The following is a 17,534-nucleotide window of genomic DNA, read 5'->3' on the forward strand; positions in this document are numbered from 1 at the left end:
AACTCACGATGACATTATGTGCAAGGTGTAATTTTGATCTGGTTTCAGAATTTCAATGAACATGATTGACCTCTAATTCAATATAATCGGCACCTAATTTCTGCCCTTGATGGGATGAACATCAATATCACATCGATATCACATACTATAAAACATCGAAAGCATGGCCATCAAAGACATCACATGATGTGGTCCCGTGTACCAGACAAGCAATATCTGGACATGTTTAATTTGCAGGCCTTAATGTAAAGAGCAGGGGATCAGCCAGGGCCTGTTGTCTGTCGTGCACTCAACATTGAGGTCAACTTGTGCTGCCCTTAGGGGCTTGACTTTAAGGGATGCAATCATCCATAAAGCATGGATAAATGTTTTGTTATTATTATAAAATAATCACATGATTATTACGTGAAACCCTTATTGACCTCGGTCAGTGCTACCCCTGTGTTGGGAGAGCGCCTTTTAAAATACACTCCAGGAGATTCACATCTTTCAGCATGCTGATATTCAAAATGAATAAAAACTTGGCCAGCTTTCATAACTTTGGTAAAATCAAAAGGAAAAGATAAATATTTCAACTTATTAGGCCAAAAAAAAAAAAATATGTTTGTTTCCTGTAGCAGGTCAAAAAAGTCAAATGCGAAATGTGTTTTTTTATTTTTATTTTTTTTATCATCCATGTCTTCAAATTAAAAAAAAAAACCTTTTTTGCTGCAAATTGGAATGAGAAGTTACATTGGGTCTCTCCGACACACAAAAAAAAAAATCATATTTCTTCATATTCAAGAATATTTATGACCCCCTTTCAACCTGCAGTAGTTTTTCACTATGCTCGTTTGTTGTGTAATGTGTAAATGTTTACTCCAGTAGTGTTTTATATTATTTTTTTGCGATTTTTCCGGTTTTTTTTTTTTTTTTTTTTTTTTTTTTTTTCTTTGTAAGTGAAAAAAAAAATCAAATGCGCACAATAAGCCATCAAAAACGAAATGCGTGCGCTACAGGAAACAAACTTGTTTTTGTTTTTTTGGCCTTACATTATGTAGTTTGTATTAAACTCTCAATTCATTTGCATCCATTTCTACATTAGTCTTACAAACCTTCGTTTCCTTCCCTTTCCTTTTCAAAACTTACATGAACTAAAAGCACTTCTGTTCTGCCTTATATACATTCCATTCAAATATAATGCCAAAAGGAATACTGTCTTCAAATATTCTGTATCTGAGTTTACACAAATAAAATACCATACCTTGTATGATACAATAAAAGTTCTTTGAAAATGGTGCTGTGTGACCCAAAATGATTACTTAATCTTTTTTTAGGGTGGGGGGGGGGGTCATTATTCTGGGGGGCACTGGCCATTGATCAGAGGGTATCATGCATGACCAAAGATTCACATAAAAAAGGTCTTTTTTCATGATCAGGCACTGCACGTACGTAACATGAATAGGGTAGTAAAACATGAAAATTCAAGAAAAAGGTATACCATGCACAATAAATCAGTGTTTAAGAAAAGTACATGATGATAACAGGTTAAAAGTTCTGACCTTTAGGGTCAAGTAAATGAATGATTTATTTGCTTCTAAAGGGGTAAAAATAATGCCAATACTTGTTTAGGGTAGGAAATTGCACTTGTTATACTTGTTTACTGGTGCATTATCTACCCTAGCTAATAGCTGTTTAGGCTGCTTTTAAAGACGTTGTAGCCATGCATGATACCCCATTTCAATGACCAGTGGCACCCATGGGGTCAGTATAATGTTATTTCTATCGTAACAAAATATCATTGACTATTTGCTGTACAAATTAAAATTATTAAGGCATGAACAAATTCCGAGGAAAGGGAAAGGACCAAGGTGTCCAGTGATCCAATCTACTTCTTTCCCCCTCCCCACCAACCGCGTAGGAATCCAGTGATCCCCGCCCCTGCATTCTGCTTCTCTAATTTATCCTCCAGCGACGGGAACTCGACGTGGTTGAGGGCGATGTCGAAGAAGAACGGTTTGCATGGTACTGGTTGGAATTCGGGTGGGAATGGCACTAGGTTTGGTTTGTTGCTTGCTAGTGTGGGGCTATCTGCATATTGATGTAACCTATCGATGACTGGCTTGTTATTATCAGTAATGCTGAGGTTGGCGACTTCTTCAACAAAGTCTTCTGAATCTGTGAAGGCAAATGTGAAGCAACGTAAGGTAAATATTATTTACACAACAAGAATTAGGATAAAATGACATTTGCTGTTCACGGTTCTTCAATTTCAGGGGTCTTCTGAAGCAGGGGCAACTTCTTTAGAAAGTTGCCCCTGCTTCTTGTGTCTTTCTTGAACCAAGGGGCAATTTCACATAAACCCAAGGCAAGGTGAATGCAAAAAAAAATGAATATTATGGTGTTCTGAAGATCATTGTGCCTTGGCAATCTGAGGAAATTTTCAATAAAATGTTGCTCCTGGTCATGAAGATTTCCATGGGAATCAGGGGCATTTGCAGGTTTTTAGCCCCTGGCTTCTGCTTATTTCGAACCCTGCTCAATTTCATTTTCTACTTCATTCAATTTCATTATTGCTACTGCACTTGTAAACAATATTTAAACAAAATGATTCGATCTCCGAATACATACATTGACAGAATAACAGGGCATAATTGTCTCCAGATATTTTGTACCATTCTTACCTAATATAGATGATGCTTGTGCAGAATACTTCATACCATTTACTTGTTGGTCTAACAACTCCAGCTCTTTTAAAGCAGCCTAACAAAACAGAAGAAATAAAAAAGATTCTGTCAGTTACATCAGCATTACTAAGGTGCCAAATTACAAGCAGCAAGACCAAGTCCACAAGTCAGACAATTACATTTCTACATGACACTGACTAAAAAGCTGTGAAGTGAAGTTTAAGATAGTGCACGGCACGGTTCTAATGACTTTATATTCTGAAGAACATTACAGCTCTCAAGATAAATATTAAAAAGTGACCCCCCCCCCATTTTCTTAGATTCAAGACCGATGAACATACTGAAAATGGGAAAGCATATACCTGGCCAGATTCGAATAGGTAAGTTTGCATTACAAACTAGTATATTAAAAAAATCACATATTTCAACATACAGAAAGTCGACTTAAGGGGTAAGTCAGAGGTGATGCATGCATGATGCCAAAACAATTTTGAAGAGAGCGAGAGAACATACTCCAGTATGTTGAATTGCTTGTACCATAAAACCATATAGCCTACCTCTAGCTTGTACATGCCCACAAAAAAAAAATGTTTGTACATTCTTCCACAAACCTATTTAAACCCACTAAGTTCCAACTTTCTCAGACATCAAATATGTGACCATCCTCCACAACTGAGCCCGGATGTCGCCAGTGCCACTATTGAGATATGCTCCATTGAACTTAACAATAAACAATAGGAAACAAAGGATTTATTGACTGTTTTATTGATTTTCACTACTTAAATGTCAAGTACTATAGACATGATATACATCATTTTAAAGCTATTTCAAGCAGAATATTTTGGTTGAATATCTCAAAAATGATGATTGGCGACTTCAGGGCTCAGTTGTGCTGGATGGTTAGGCTAAGTAAAAAATAAAACATGTTTCACGTCCGGGTTTTCGAAAAAAAGGAGGAAGAGGGGGCTTTTTATTTTCTATTTTTTATCGCAAAATTGGTGTAAATACCCATACTTGGAGCTGTTTTAGCGTATAATCCGTACATACAAAAATGCCTGGAAAAAGGAGGAGGCCCTTTTTTATTTGTTGTTCTGAGAGTTACACCCCTCTAATGATCACAAAACCTTCCTAAAATGTTTCAGATCTTAACATTTTTGAAAAGTTATAACTGAATTTCAAAAATAAAAATTTATTTGAGAAAACCTCAAAAAATGAAGCGGGAGGGGACGTGAAACATGTTTATTTTTTTTATTTGGCCTTACATATTGTATAATTTTGGCCTCTGAAGAAACAATTAAGGTGATAAGCCATTTTAGTCCCCCCTCCATGACAATTCAATATGATGGATTTCACACTGCACAACACATACACAGGAGGCTATATCAAGTCTTTATTACTTCATTTGAATTCCTTGTCAGAAACCTACCTCCTTAGGTCTTGTCCTTATACCCTGCCATTCTTTCTTGGCCGCTGCCGTATGCACATATACTTTTCAAATAGTGTTGAGGCTTCTGCCCATTTCTTATTGGCCGAGTAAGACTGAGCTAAATAGAAACACCTGGGTGAAATCAAATAAAAGGAGAAAACATTAGTGATTTTATATTCAGTTTCAGTGTAGAACGGCAGTCCCTTGCGATATACGGGGAGTGCTGTGTTCTATTCCCTTCATGAGCGCCACTCTGCACCGACCAATGTTTTGATGCGTAATCGGCCAATCAGATCTGTTGTTATGATCGTGAGACAATTGAAATTAATGAATCGGCTAATCAGAACCTCACTTCCGTGTTTACGCTGTGCACGCACGGACACTAGGGTGGGGCAAAAACACTTTTTTTCTCAGATCAACTTGGAACTCTCAGAGAATTTTACTAGGGTACATACTACTATTGTGCTAAAATATCTGTAAGATCGGAGCATGTTTCGCCCAGGCAGTAGATTTTCACAAAATCCCTACCTATTTGCTATTTCTTACTGTATAACTCTATATAGAGAAATCAGTAGAAACAACCTGGAAAAAGTAGGCATTGAGATGACATCATAGCCAATATTAAACAATATGGGTAGTTTGTTTAGACCCTCCAGAACATCACCAAATAGCAAGCAGTCTCCAATTGGTTACCATTATTTTATGCTAAAGCCATGTATTTAGTTTAAATATTGGTGATATTTGAGATGCTAAATTAAGGGGTAGGGGTAGCATTATGGAGCATTTCCCCAGTTCTACTGAGTCAAATTTCACAATCTTGGTCTTGTTGGGTAGATATGAACTGCAAAAATACAAACAATACATGAGATATGATTTTAGAGCAGCTCTGACTTGACCAGGGGTTAAAGGGTCATGTGATGCCTGATTTGTAGTAATTTTCAAGGCTGTGTGACCTTTTGACCTCTGGTCAAAACATGGATAGCCGAAAATCATATATCATTTATTTTTGGCAATGCTGCAGTTCATATCTATGCAACAATACCACATTTGGGAAATTTGACTGAGTAGAACTGGGAAATGCTCCATAATGCTACCCCTACCCCTTAATATATCAACTCACGTATCATTAATATTTAACTTACATAATGTGTCTTTAGCAAAAATAATGCTAACCAATTGGAGACTGTTTGCCATTTGGTGATGTTGTAGAGGGTCCAAACAAACTACCCAAAGTGTTTAATATTGGTTAGGATGGCATCTGAATGCCTACTTTTCCCAGATTGTTTCTACTGATTTCTCTACATACATATACAGTAAGAAATAGCAAAAAAGTAGGGATTTTGTGAAAATCTACTGCATGGGTGAAACATGCTTCGATCTTACTGATATTTCAGCACAATACTAGTATGTACCCCAGTAAAATTCTCTGAGAGTTCCAAGTCGATCAAAGAAAAAAAGTGTTTTTCGCCCCACCCTAACGGACACTCTCAAAATGTAAACAAGTGATTGTTCTTCTCTGCCATAAACTGTAGATTGCACTATGCCAAACCCATAAGGCCTCTACATGCTTTATTGATATAACCCATACCCTTGACATCCCACAATTAACCCTTTACCCTAAATGTCCCACAATAAACCGTCACAGCCTGGATTAGCTCCCCCACCCAGTTTTGGATGTGTTACATCTGGACAATTAGCAGCAAGTTCATTGTCCCAGAGAAATTTAATAGCATTTTTCATCTTAGTGAGGCAGTGAAGTCAATGCATGTTTTGTGTACTCATCTACGCAGCATATTTAAAAGTCTGAATGATATACCAATGATTTGAGCAATCCCTTGTGGCTTGGAGCTGCACCCAATGACATGCACACTGACCCGCCAAGGTAAAAAATGGTATAGCTCAATAATTGCAATTTTTTCATGAGAGCAACTAACAAAACTACAGGGGCTTAAACTCAAAACCATCAGAGTAGTATAACGTCCATCAAGATGGAGAAAAAAATGAACATTTTTGTTGTGACTTGTATTGTTTTAAACAAAATTTGATGACACAAAATCATCAAATCTTGTCAGAAAGAAATGTTACCCTTACCTAAAAGCTTTACATAGATATGTCTGTGCCTGCACCTCTTGAAATAAGTCGATATCGTCCTCCAAACCAGGTAATTGAGGTATCTCGGCAAGATTCTGTTTAAAAAAATACAACCAATATGCTGTTTCACTTATTTGCAAGGATAGGCATTCACAAGAAATTCTTTGTTTAGTTGATGAAAAAAAAGCTTGTTCTACAATCTACATGCCATACTAACCCAGATTTTCTGTTTTGAGATTTTTTTTAATTTGCAGTTTTTTGGCCAAAAGTAGATTGAGTTTGATGGAAATTATTATATGTATGAAACATCAGCTGTTTGGGGCATAATGCACTTTACTTTGACTGAAAAAAAAGTGAGAGAAGAGAGAAAGAAGAAAAAAATGCCAAAAAATTGCAATTTGTTTAAAGATTTTGGTGATTTCTAGTCATTTGCTAAAAATGGAAAAAAAAAAATGCCCGACCAACCGACCCTCTGCAACGTCTTATAGATGCCAATTATCAATTATTTTAGGTATTTGCAAATTTAAAGATATACACCATTTTGGTCACCTACAATGAAAATCCAATAAAGCAGACTACCCACATCATACATGGAGCTAAAATTTTGCAATATGCATGTTACATACCTGTAATATGATATCATATATCCGAATAAGATCTTGTGGTTTGGTCACTTTCTTATTGTTGTTACTACCACCACCAGCAGGCTGAGTACTACCTACTGCATCTGTACTTGGTAGGTTAGCCTTCAATGACTCAGCCATCAGCAGGTTACGTTCTATGGTCTTGGTCAGTCGTATATATAGGAGGTAAGTGTGAAGAAACTGTGTTGCTGGGACAGGACCTTCACCTTTTTGAGAGCGCTGCTTGACAGTCTGTAATAGTAATAGACAAGATGACTTTTAATCCAAGTATTGTTAAACTAAATGGACATTTTTATGCAATTTATTTTTCATGCTTTGCCAATTTTGATCTGTTTCATTATCATGGTCTGAAGAATTTGGACAATGAGATTAGAAAAATCAACATTATAGTCTATCTACCTCATTGCTATAGTCTATATATCTACCCCAAGTCACCAGCACAAGCTTTGAAGTATAGCGTGTTCTGCGTTAGCTTAGCGTTACTTGGTGCGTGTACATACTTTTACGCGTGCGATCAAAGTGGCACATATGTACATGCAAGAAACAACGCTAAGCCAACGCAGCACACGCTGAACTTCAAAGCTAGTGCCGGTGACTTGAGGTAGATGTATAGACTATAGCAATGTTAGGTGTGAGATTATTAGCGTTAAACACCAAAGTCTACCCCCACTGGTTGAAGACTGGATTAGGCCATAACCCACCCTGACAGGGGCTAGGATGCACATACAAACCATAACAACAAAACGGTCATAAACACAATGACCTTTAAAAGTCGGACGCAACCATTTCTTTACATCTAGGTAAATTGGTTTCTTCAAGAAAAGCTTTCAGTCACAAGAAGTACCTCACACCTAACAAGATAAAGTCCGTTCATACTACGCCGCAATTGCTTTGCGATGCTTTGCGTTGACGATATATCGCTTACTCTTTGCCGTAAAACACCGCAACTCGTCGCATTTCCAAGTTAAATGTATTTAACTTTATTGCGATATCGCAATGCAGTATTTTTCAGTACAATGCACCGCATCACAACGCAATTGCGGCGTAGTATAAACAGACCTTTAGTTTGGCAAATAACATTTTGAGATACCGGTAGTTAGGTATGGGATATATACTTACTGGATCTGCTTTGACTTCATCCCTTAGTATCTGCAATGCATCTTTACATTCCATCAGGAGACTCTCATAGATCGACACCCTACGCTCATTGTCCTCCGTACCGACGAGTTGTTGTTCATTTTCTTGACAGCTAAGGAGAAACGCCCTCACATGTTCATTTTTGACAGGAACCGTGCGCCCCCTCCATGTGACCTCACTTAGTGTGGCAGCGTGTTTCTCCCTTGTTTGGGCTAGAAGGCCCTGCAAAATAAGAAATAACATGAGCAATGTTAATTGGTTTCTTAATTATCATTATCGTTTTTTTTCTCACTACAACTAGTAAACTGGGATAGAATTTAAACCCATCCTGTACCAGACCGGGGTACCAGATTGCTTTTTTAAAAGAATATTACATATTAAAATATTCTTCGGTACACTCTGGTACATTGGTTAATTTTGTTAATCAAAGGATTAACTACTTTTCTACAGTTTAAGTTTGACAGCAATATATCTACGCTACAACTACATCGTGTGCACGAATTCTAAGCCATAGGTAATTCCTTGTACACTTATTTAATTTCATTAAAATTTGGTATACTTCAAATGATAATTTTTATTTGAATTGAAGTGTTTAATAATGAGAATAAAGGAATTTTTTTTAGCCACTGTCGTGCATCTATCTTAGGCTCATATAACACGGGCAACGTCAGTATTTTGGCGTAAAACAAATTTTACTTAAAATAATGATGTCGCCTGTGTTATACATGTACATTGTATGAGACGATAGATGCATAACAGCAGTTGAAAACAATACCTTTATCATCTAAATCAAATACACTGTTAATATCCAAAGGTACAGTTTTTTAAGAGTGGCACTTTCAAAATATGCAACAAATAAAGAGTTCATCTGCACTGATCACTAAAGCCAACATCGCAATCAACAATCTACTCACATCTATATTGGAAGACACCTGGCCACCTGACTTAAGACGCATCTGTACCAGATCGTTGATGGCGCTCTCATCGCCTATGTTGTAAGCGCAGTAACGAATGTTTGGCGAAATCTCCTCTACCCTTTGTAGATACAGAGCTCGTTGCTCCTCGTTAAGGGCGCTGGCTAGTTTCTCATAGATATTCCTGTGTGAGTATTATAGCAGAGATGAAAATTAGACAATGCATACTTCCCCATGCCATGGGTTTATCAAAAATTATGAATCTATATGAAATATTATTGTAGTTACTATTTAATACAAATCTACTGCTAGGTGCCAGAAGTGGGTAAGTGCAATAGCTGCCATGTGAACTTTTGGCAATTTACAGTTTATTGTACTCATCTACATATGGAAGATACACATGGCAGCTATTGCACTTACCCATATCTGGCACTGAGCAGTCGAAATATCAAGACTTCTTTGTTAACTCTCAGATATTTAAAACATAGACACGTAATCATATAATCATACTATCTGACAGAAGAATCCCATAAGAAACCAAGCACTTAACTGATATCATTTAAATCTGCTCATTGAAAAGCCCATTTTCTCTTACTCACTCAACCACAAACACAACAATCCATACACAAAACGAGGACCTCTGAACCAAAGTTTAATTGACATAGCGATGACCAAAATGATACGCAATATGCATACCAACCACGGTGGGTATTAGTCCCAAACAGAAATGTTTGGTAGACTCATAACCGGTGCGATCTTACCTTTCCGATGTTGATTAAGATACTTCTTGCATCGATCCCGAGATGCGGAAAAACCAATAGTCATTTTGTCCCACATAAATGAATAAATAACAAAACCCCGATCCCCGGTGGACTCACCCAAAAGGTGACGTCACACCATATGATCGCCCCTTATCCGACTTGGGATCCCCTACTCGGACCAAACTTGTAGGGGTGGCGGGGTCGGGATAATCAATATCGAAAGGTAAGATCGCGACGGTTATGAGTCTACCAAACATTTCTGTTTGGGACTAGACTCAGTACACCGGTCGATCTTACCGCTTCCGATGTTGATTAAGATACTTCTTGCATCAACATCTGAAAGATCGATCTAGCAAGTAACCGACGGATGGAGGTACAAGATTGGTCAGCATCTGATCAGGGATCGGGAGCGGGTAACGATGGTTTTCGCGAGGTCAGAAAATATTTTCCCCCAACGGTCGGGAAACAAAAAAGACCACGCGCTCACAGACATAAACCTCCTTACTTAATAAGTTTGGTGGTTAAGAATAGCGACACTGGTTCTTACCATGCTGAGTATTCTGTATAGTCTGAAAACCTGGTACCCGTACACCACCGTATTATGATCGCCGAACAATGTCCCGGTAAACCTCCCGCCCGTCTCTGATTACTAACGTAAACGGAAGTATCGTGAGAGAAGGGCGAAGGTGGCTTCCGGGACACCGCCTGCTAGATCTCCTCAAGGGACAACCGAACGGTATACCCAAGATGATGAGCTAGCTCGTGTCGAGTGGGTCGCGGGACGCGAACCCTTCGCGATCCCCCGGCCCCCACCAACACCTGGACCAGCCATTGCGACAGCGGCTGGACCGAAAGGCTCTGTAAGGGTGATGAATGCGGTCGTGAGTCCCTCGCAAGGCTTGTGTTCGGAGAAATAGTGCTGCAGCGCCTTATCGGACACCCCAGCCTATCTTTGGCTTCAGCCGAACCTTGCCCAACCCTGGGGATTGGAGAGGGACGAATGTCGGTATGCACCGCGCCCGTCAGAGTCACGAGAACAGAGCGCCCGAAACAGTGTCGCTCCAGTGTTTGTGAACACGGCAGCTAACCTCGAGACCGTGTGCAACTCAGCACCGCCGTCCCGAAGCCAACGCCAAACCGGAAAGCCATCTTGAGAGTTACGTATTTAAGCGTCGCTTGTGACGGAAGGTCAAAAGGGTGACCCTTAAAGTAATCTAAGACTGTGTTGGGATCCCTTAGGAGGATCACTTTCCTTTTTGGTAGACACTCGTTGAACATACCGTCGGGCGTAGACTAATAAGGTAACCATCGGCTATGATAGTCGACCCGTCTCGAAACCTCGGTGAATGGAGAGGACAGCTGACTTATAGCTGGCCCCAGTGGCCCGCTGAAGTCTTGCTTGGAACTTTTCTGTCAGAAACTCCGGAACTAGCAGCACAGAGGCTCTAGCGGGAGAGCTATTTGTCTCATTGCACCAAGCGTAGTATGGAGCCAGACTCTGGCTATACGTACGGAGGGTAGACTTCCGTCTAGCCCCGGCGATGAGAAAAACAGCTTCTGATGAAAAGTATCCCTCCGCTGCGTGTTCCCTGGTAAGGGCCATGCAGCTAACTGCAGGTGCTCTAGTGATAGACTTGGTACCTCCGCTCCGGGCATCCGGAGTAGATCTGGTACTGGGAGTGCCAGCGGCCTTGCCGCTAGCAGAATGACAATGCAGTCTTCCCACCCGATCTTGGCCACCACCCTCATGAGTAGTGAGATCGGAGGGACTGCATAAGCTGTCATCCTCCCCAGTCTATGGACAGAGCGTCCACGGTGAATGCTTGGGGTCCGCGACCCTTGAGCAGTACACCGGCAGTGGATGATTGCGATGAGATGCGAACAGATCTTTCGAGGGGTGGTACATCCCCTTGAAGATCGTCTGAGCGACCTGCGGAGCAAGGGACCATTCTGCTGGTCCCGACACCCTTCCTCGTGGCAGATTGTGCGCGAGGATGCTGGTGACGCCAGCGATGTGTATCGCTCTCATCGTAATCTGCCTGAACTTGCACCACCCTATCAGGTGTCGTGCATGCAGGCTCAATCGTGGTGGCCCAGAGTCCCCTTGTCTGTTGGGGTAGGCTACCACGGTTGTGTTATCCGTCAGGACAACGGTATGTGATTCCACGATCACCTCCTCGTAAGCGAGGGAGGTTGATGTGAAACTCTGTCTCTATGGCCCCCATAGGCCCGAGACGGAGTCTCCGTGGATGTGGACCCCCCAGCCCTGTTTTGACGCTATGGTCGCTACTACGTGACATACCGGGGTGCAGGAAACCTGACACCCTGGGTCAAATTGGGCTGATGGGTCCACCACCAGAGTTCTCTCGCGCGATCTCCGACAACGGAACCGCGAGGGATATTGTGTGACGACTGGGCCTGCAAGCAGGCTAGAAGGTGTAGTTGGGTAGCCTAACGTAGAAACGGCTGTACAGTACGAGGTCTACCATACTGGCCATTAGGCCTACCACCTTCATCCATGCCACAGCGGGTTTTGCCCGAGACTCGCCAAGAGTCAGGCACACGCACCATGTTCGTCACCCGCCGGGTGAGAGCACCGCGAACCCCTCCGTGAGGGTGATCTGGGCCCCTACAAATAGTGGTGTCTCAAGCGTCGGGACCACGCTGGACTTTTTGAGCTGATCAAAAATCCAGGGTCCCGCACCCTCGGACTATCAACCCCATGAGACCCGTAGTCTTCAGTGGAGTGCGTCCGTGTATATGAGCCAAACGTCCAGGTAGCAACTGATGTTGACACCCCTGTGCTTCAGGTGCGCTGCCACCGCTCTGACCAAGAGTGTTAAACACCCTGGGAGAGATGGACAGGCGGATGGCGGTATCAAAACTGGTAATTTTGATCCTGTACCTAGAAGCGCAGATGCCTCCGATCTTGCGAGGCGATTCGCCTATGCAGATAGGCGTCCGAGAGATCTAGCGATGTTGTTCCCATGCCCCTGATGGGGCAGGCTAGCACCGAGGCGAGAGTCCCCATTCTGAACCTCTTGGGCCTGAAGAACGTGTTCAACAGCCTGCGGTTCCGGATGGGGCTCCCGTCGCCGTCTTCCTTGGAGCCAATGGCTCCAAGATCACCCGTAGAACGGGGGTAGACCGGGACAATCGCCCGCCTTCGTGAGAAGCTGTGTGATCCCTGTCAGTAGTGCCCGACGCTGGGGGCCGTCTGACGGCACTACTGTGGACCTCTGAAATGTGCAGACGAATGTGGGGAGACTGGGTTGCCAGTCTGTAACCCCCACTCACCACTGACCATACCCAGGCGCCCACAGAGATGGCTTCCCACCTCTGGGTGAAAGCCATCAGCGGTCGTCCACTGGGAGATCCCCTGTGGAAAAACCGCTGAGCCCCCAGGAATGCTCTGCCTAGCTTCCCTTGGAAGAGCGCTTGCTCTTCTTCGGGCTTGCCAGCTGTTCCTGTGCTACCCTTGCGCCTCCCAGAAATGGGTGCTGCAGAGGTAGTGGGCTCGGTACTGTTGGTGGTGCACGGCCTGCTGAAGTCGGAGCTCCTACCCATGGTAGGGCAGTTTCCGACCTCTTCAGAGTGCTCCCGTTGGTAGCTTCTTTGCACGGTCCTCCACCGTGAGCGCAGAAGCATCCAAAGAGAAAAGGACCCTGCCTTTCCATCGCGTTGAGCGATTGGAGTGGCAGGCCCCTCCCCCGGCGCTGAGTGGACACCCTATGGGCTAGGCCCATGGAGCTCTCGTTGAGGCTAGCTGTTAGCACCGCTAATAGGCTCACCTCGGGAAGAGCTCAGATGTTGTCTGAGCGTGATACGCTTGACGACATCTGGGTCCCTCTCGGATCCCCTCAGGTAGGTCCCGTGGTCCTCCCGCGTTACCCGCAGAGGTAGCGTGCAAGCACGCGGCGTCATAGCTCTACTGAGCTCGACAGCCCTACGATATCTACCCGTGAGGTTTGCCGGGAATGAGAGTGCAGGCGTCCCGTGTGAGGGAGCAGCGGCTGGGCATCCGACTGAAGGGATCCCCTGGTGCTCCTCCATGGGCTCCCCCTTGGGGGGTGTCCGGAGGAAGATCAGTGCTGTTGATCGCCGCTCGGGGGGCAGCGGGGGAAGGAGATTGTAGTGATGTCACTACGGACTCAGCTTCCGACTCCTTTCCCTCGCCCACAGTATCCGTATCATGCTCCGATGCTGACGGTAACTGAGGACGGGCATCTGAAAGCGGGTAAGAAGGCATAACCACTGTGTGGCTCGCCGACTACCTGCCAGCAGAAGAGGGAGTACTCCCGCAAGACCCTGAGGTATCCGCCATGGCACCACTGGGTCCGCATGCTCTCGCAGCCGTCGTCCTAGCGCTTAGCAGCACGGGCCTACCCTGATCAAGATCTGGGTTAGCCCCATGCCGGCTGGCCTGGTCAACAGCTGATGTTGGTACTGCGTGGCCATCGCTAGGCGACCCTTGCCACGGTGCTAGGCCGTGGAAGAAACACCCTGCGGCGGGTACCACGGGGCATACCCAGCCGGCAGCTGACCCTGAAAGGATCCGCCACCAGGGTAACCCCATGGTACTGCAGTACCAGCCCCCTCCCCTTGTTGCCACAGAGACTGTGGCGACTAAGGCGGTGCTGCGGTACCGGTGCGGTATCAGCGTGGTACCCGTGAGGGTTCCCAACTGTGGACCGCTGTACCCTCGCCACACTGCGTTCCCTGTTTGGGGATCAAGCTGTGTGCTGGCGTGGTACCGGCGCTGGTACTAGCATGGGTACCCGTGAGGGTTCCGGTTGTGTACCGCTGTATGCGTGGTTCCAGCGTAGGTGCCCGTGAGGGCTCCCGGCTGTGTACCACTGTACCCATGCCTCACTGCGTTCCCCGCAAGGATCAAGCCGTGTGTATGGGTACCCGCTATACCGGCTGTCCCTTGGCTAGAGGGAGCTTGCCTAGTACCACGGGTAGCTGAGCGTGCATTCTCTCGATCAATCCCCTCGCCACCTGAATAGGCAGCGTCAATCAATGGAGCTATGCCCTGTTGATTTGACAGTGATCGATCAAGAGAGGGTAATTGACCCATTGACGGTAATGGATCACCCACGCTCCGCTGGCTCTCGAGGACATAAGTGGGTTGTTGATCAGCTAGGCTGTTCAAGCTACTTACTGTACCCTCTAGAGCTTCGCCCAAGGTCGCTGTGTGGGGCGGACCACTCACGGCAGCTATGGGCGGGTGCATAGCGGCTACCACTGAAGTCAAGCCGTAGCTCGCCTTTGTAGCTGCCACGAATGCACCTGGGTCGCTGTCCCGTGAGAGACTGCGAGCCCAACCCCTGAATAATCGCCAGCCAGTCCCTGTGGACAGCCAGCAGCTATTCTAGGGCCCAGGGTATCACTCGGCGGTCCCGCCATGGAACGCTGCCGTGTGACAACCCCAGTTGGTTCTGCTAAGACTACACCCACAGCGTTAGCCAGCGGTATCGTCTCTGTTGAACCCATGCATGCTAGGGTTCAACCCAGGCAAGCCCGGGTACCCTTGCATGCTGCCCGTCGCTGGCTACTACTGTGGCTGTTTGAGCCCGTAGATATGCCTGCAACAGACGGGTGTCCTCCTGCTAAAAACCCGTGAGGATTTTCGCTGAGGACTGGTATCCTCCTGCTACAAAACCCGCTAGGGTTTTCGCTGGTGGTTACCGCTCTGCTGCCTGCTACTTTGCTCTGACGTATAGTCAGTGCTTTCGCTGGCTGCTGAGCCTTTGGACGCACTAGCAGTCCCCGAAGGAACCGCCTGCTTGTCCGGGGACCGGAGCCCCTTAAGCAGACCTGCCATGACCCATAGGGGCTGTCACAGCAGAATCTACCGTGATCGACTGGTATCCTCCTGCTGCAAAACCCGCTAGGGTTTTCGCTGGTGGTTACCGCTCTGCTGCCTGCTACTTTGCTCCGACGTATAGTCAGTGCTTTCGCTGGCTGCTGAGCCTTTGGACGCTTAGCAGTCCCGAAGGAACCGCCTGCTTGTCCGGGGACCGGAGCCCCTTAAGCAGACCTGCCATGACCCATAGGGGCTGTCACAGCAGAATCCACCGTATCGACCTTACCAGTGCCCTTGGTAGATTTCTTCTTCGTCTTATGGCGATGACGGAGCCTATCCCAATCGTCAAGCTGGAACTCGGAGAGTCCTAAGCAAAAGAAAGACATCTAGAAGATCGTGAGCACTCCCTGTGGGTGAAACAGAGCGGTGTGGGTCCCGCTCCGTCACCAGGGAAGGGCAAGCCCGACAGGGCCGAGGCGAGCGAGAGAAAGGGAGGGGGCACTACCCCCCCAACACGCCGACTCAAGCCCAGTAAGCAAACCTGAGCACGGAGGCTGGTCGCTAACGTTAGTGGTAAAGTAAGGACTGGCTAACTTTATTACTAAAATGTCAGACGGTCCCTACCAATCCCCACCGTATGAATATCTGATTAACTCGTCTTTATTGGACGGTAATGAAGACATAACGATAGAGTAATCACCCTAACATAGCAACAATAACCTACCGTACATGAAATACAATGTGTATGTACAAACATCTATTGTAACTTACAGGCTGCAATGGTTGTTTTACGTGGGAAACAAAATGAATGGCGTCAACGAGCGGCCATTTTGAATTGCTCGTGTGTCCCGTATACAAACGGGGGCACGATATGTAGCTAAGTTTTGGATCGTTTTTTGTCACTTTTTCGCCAGAAAATGCCGTCAAAACTATCCTCAGCCGAACAATACCGGTTTGGTTTTACCTAAGGTGTGAAACTACAACCGTATATCTCGCCTTTGGTCGAGAAATTGATACACAGTGCTATGAACAATCGATAGGCACGCTGTGTCAGTCGGAGACCAAGGAGGATAAGGACGATCATATGGTGTGACGTCACCTTTTGGGTGAGTCCACCGGGGATCGGGGGTTTTGTTATTTATTCATTTATGTGGGACAAAATGACTATTGGTTTTTCCGCATCTCGGGATCGATGCAAGAAGTATCTTAATCAACATCGGCAACGGTAAGATCGACCGGTGTACTGAGTCTAGTAATGCACAACAGAGGATGTATCTCTAAAATGACTTTGACATGCAATTGCGACCTACTGCAGACCTCCGTGAATCAATGACGGTGCTTCTTTGCAGGTAGGTCAGGTCCATGATTTAAATATGAAGTCTTGTTAGTTGTGCACAGGCTAACCCGAGCCCCCCCCCCACACCCCCCCCTCACACATGACCTGATTCTGTTTATGTACTTACGTGGCATCACTGAATACTTTGATACAATCCTCCCACTTCTCCTCCTCAAAGTATAGTGTTCCTTTCATCCATGCACAGTATGCCTAATTGGTAAGACAAAAAATGTCGGGGTAAGTTAATACAGAACAATGGTATAGTTCAAATACACCAGGCACAAAAAGAAACTCATCAGTTATATTCATCCTTGCTGTTCAATAACTTGATCATTTTGGATTATTCTGAAATATACATTTTGTTAATTGGACTTTGCTTTCTCATTTGACACCCTGTTCGTGAAAAACGAACAAGAATTGACCAAGATGTGCGCCTCCAAAGCCTCAAACCCCAAAATCAAAAGTTGCATTTTCAACGATTTTCAATGGGAACGCATCGTTGTATTGCACACAAGCACCACGGGCCAATCAATAAAGCACACAGTGTAACAGGCACAATTGAATCGTTAAAATTGCAACTTTTCATTTTGGGGTTTGAGAGTTTGGAGGCCCATATCTTGGTCAATTCTTGCTCAATGTTCACGAACAGGGTGTCAAATGAGAACGAAAAGTCCAATTAACAAAATGTATATTTCAGAATAATCCAAAATTATCAAGTTATTGAACAGCAAGGATGAATATAACTGACGA

The 17,534-nt window shown here is 44.7% G+C and overlaps 1 protein-coding gene across 1 annotated transcript in view; it reads right to left on the bottom strand.

Annotated features, from left to right (window-relative positions):
• Window positions 1–919: 919 nt before the first annotated feature.
• The window catches only part of LOC140151139 (signal recognition particle subunit SRP68-like), a 37,655-nt gene continuing 21,040 nt past the window's right edge, over window positions 920–17,534 (bottom strand). Inside the window, 9 exon segments of the mRNA XM_072173360.1 lie at window positions 920–2,157; window positions 2,664–2,742; window positions 4,093–4,148; window positions 4,151–4,224; window positions 6,184–6,278; window positions 6,810–7,058; window positions 7,947–8,186; window positions 8,879–9,062; window positions 16,912–16,994. Coding sequence (XP_072029461.1) covers window positions 1,868–2,157; window positions 2,664–2,742; window positions 4,093–4,148; window positions 4,151–4,224; window positions 6,184–6,278; window positions 6,810–7,058; window positions 7,947–8,186; window positions 8,879–9,062; window positions 16,912–16,994 — 1,350 coding nt within the window. The 3' untranslated portion in view covers window positions 920–1,867.

The sequence above is a fragment of the Amphiura filiformis genome, chromosome 4, assembly GCF_039555335.1.
Source record: "Amphiura filiformis chromosome 4, Afil_fr2py, whole genome shotgun sequence".
Taxonomy (NCBI): domain Eukaryota; kingdom Metazoa; phylum Echinodermata; class Ophiuroidea; order Amphilepidida; family Amphiuridae; genus Amphiura; species Amphiura filiformis.